Source organism: Leptonychotes weddellii, chromosome 6, assembly GCF_054177405.1.
Source record: "Leptonychotes weddellii isolate Sample4059 chromosome 6, ASM5417740v2, whole genome shotgun sequence".
Classification (NCBI taxonomy): domain Eukaryota; kingdom Metazoa; phylum Chordata; class Mammalia; order Carnivora; family Phocidae; genus Leptonychotes; species Leptonychotes weddellii.
This window is the reverse complement of record NC_138374.1, coordinates 44,220,515-44,222,464: the sequence shown is the minus strand read 5'-3', so window position 1 is coordinate 44,222,464 and position 1,950 is coordinate 44,220,515. Positions and strand designations below refer to the sequence as shown.

At 70.6% G+C, this 1,950-nt stretch overlaps 1 protein-coding gene across 3 annotated transcripts in view; it reads right to left on the bottom strand.

Annotated features, from left to right (window-relative positions):
• Positions 1–1,718, bottom strand: part of DLG5 (discs large MAGUK scaffold protein 5) — a 102,684-nt gene extending 100,966 nt beyond the window's left edge. For 2 of the 3 annotated variants that reach the window (XM_081824021.1, XM_081824022.1), the window contains exon 1: positions 885–1,716. In XM_081824021.1, coding sequence (XP_081680147.1) covers positions 885–1,188 — 304 coding nt within the window. In that variant the 5' untranslated portion in view covers positions 1,189–1,716. Of the gene's footprint in view, positions 1–884 lie in introns of all 3 variants that reach the window. The other variant, XM_081824020.1, reaches the window with a different exon arrangement.
• Between the last annotated feature and the right edge of the window lie 232 nt (positions 1,719–1,950).

Sequence of the window (1,950 nt, the reverse complement as noted above, 5' to 3'; positions counted from 1 at the left end):
AAAGAAAAAAAATTGCAGGCTTCCTCAGTGCTATGCCTTCTTCCTCCAGCTTCCTTGTCTAAAAGGCTGGCTGGCTTTCCACACTCCCCAACCAGGCTAGGCCAAGCCTACTACTTGTCACAAACTCCCAGTAGTACCCCCACCCCCAACACACACACAGGAATACTCACAAACCCATCACCCAAGGGCACCAGCCACCAGCCTTCCCTTCTCAGGCAGCTCAGCACCGCCGGGGAGGGATCTGAGCCCCAACAGCCACTACCAGGATTTTCCCATGGTGCAATGCAACTTCCCCAACTTTTCCAGGCCCACAGTTTCCAAAGAAACCTAACAGGCATTGTGCATAATCAAGCGCAAGTCTGGGTGAGCAAACAGACTGAACTCTGGGCAGAGGGAGCAGAGTCAGAAAGTGAAAAAGCACCAATGGTCATGAAACGGGGTGGCAGGGGCCAAAATTCAGGAGGACCAGTCCTGGCCCAGGCTCCATTCTCCTAGACTGTATCACTGATTAAAGCCTAGCAGGGACTCCCAAATGACCGGTAGATGATGAAGAGTCTTAGGAAAGGGGCTGCGGGACATCCCTCCGAGGTCGGCTGGACCTGGTGGTTTCAGGAGCACCCCGATGCCGTAGCAACCGGAGAGTCAGGGCCTGCAGTGCCGGGCATTGTTCACAGCGACGGGCGGGACAGGGGGAGGAGGTGCGAAGTAGGGGACCACGCAAGTCCCCCCCCCCACCCCACTCCCCAGACGGCCCAAGGGAGGGAAGCCCCGACCCACGGCCAGAGCCAGGTGAATGAGTGGCCCTCGAGAGTTCCCCCCTGGGAGCTGCATAGAGAGATGGTGGAAGGCCGTCCCAGAGGCCGGGCCAGGGGTCTGCCACTCACCGGCGCCCTCCGAGGGCTGCGGCGGCCCGACGACGCCGTTCAGGTAGAGAATGGGCAGCAGGTGAGGCTGCGTCTTCTCCAGCGCCGCCCGCAGGTCCTGGAAGTGGTCCCGCTCCTTGGCCAGCAGCAGCTTGAGCAGCAGCTCCGCCTTGGCGCCTCCCGCCTCCTCGTCCAGCTGCCGCCGCTCGCCGGGGCTCAGCGCTCCCGCGGCCTCGAGCAGCCCGAGCACGGCCTCCACCTCGGTCATGGCCTGGGCCAGGCTCTGCTGACACTGGGCGAGCAGCTCCCGGCGCTGGGGCTCCATGGTGGCGGGCCGCCCCGCCCCGCCCCGCGGACGGCTCCGGCTCCCCGAGGCCGGCAGGCGGGCGGGCGGGCGGCGGCGGCGAGTGGCCTCGGGCGGCGGGCGCTCGGCTGCAGCCCTAGCGCGCCTGGGGCCGCGGGGCCGCGGGGGCCATGGGCCGGGGCCTGGCGGGCTGGGGGCCCGGGCGGCGAGCGGCGCTCAGCAGCGGCCGCCTCCCGGGCTCAGGAGCGCAGCCATGTTGGCTGCGGCGGCGGCGGCGGGACTGGAAGAGGAGGAGGAGGAGGAGACGGAGGAGGAGAAGGAGGAGGCGGAGGAGGGGACGGCGGCCGGGGCGCGCCCCGAGGCCGGGCTCCAGCCGGGCATGCTCCCCCGCCCCCTCCGCGCGCGCCGCCCGCCGCTCCCTTCCCGGCCCCGCGAGAGATCGCGCCCCGGCTCCCGGGCCCCGCGCCGCCCCCCAAACTAGACCACAACTCCGCGGGGAAAGTCGCCGGCGCCGCGCTCGCCAGGCCCCCGACGGCTCGGGTCTGGCTCGGCGGCCGCCACGGCCGGGCTCACCGGGGCCCCGGGGCCGCCGCCAGCTCCGCCATGGCCCGAGCCCCGCTGCCGCCGCCGCCGCCGCCTCCCGTCCCTCCGCCCTCTCCCTTCCCCCGCTGTCCCTCCGAGCGTCCGGGCGGCCGGTCCCGAGGGGATGGCGAAGGGGAGGGGTCCCCGCCTCCCCGCCTCCCCGCCCCCGGCCCGCCCGGGAGGCGGGGACGCCGCGCTCCC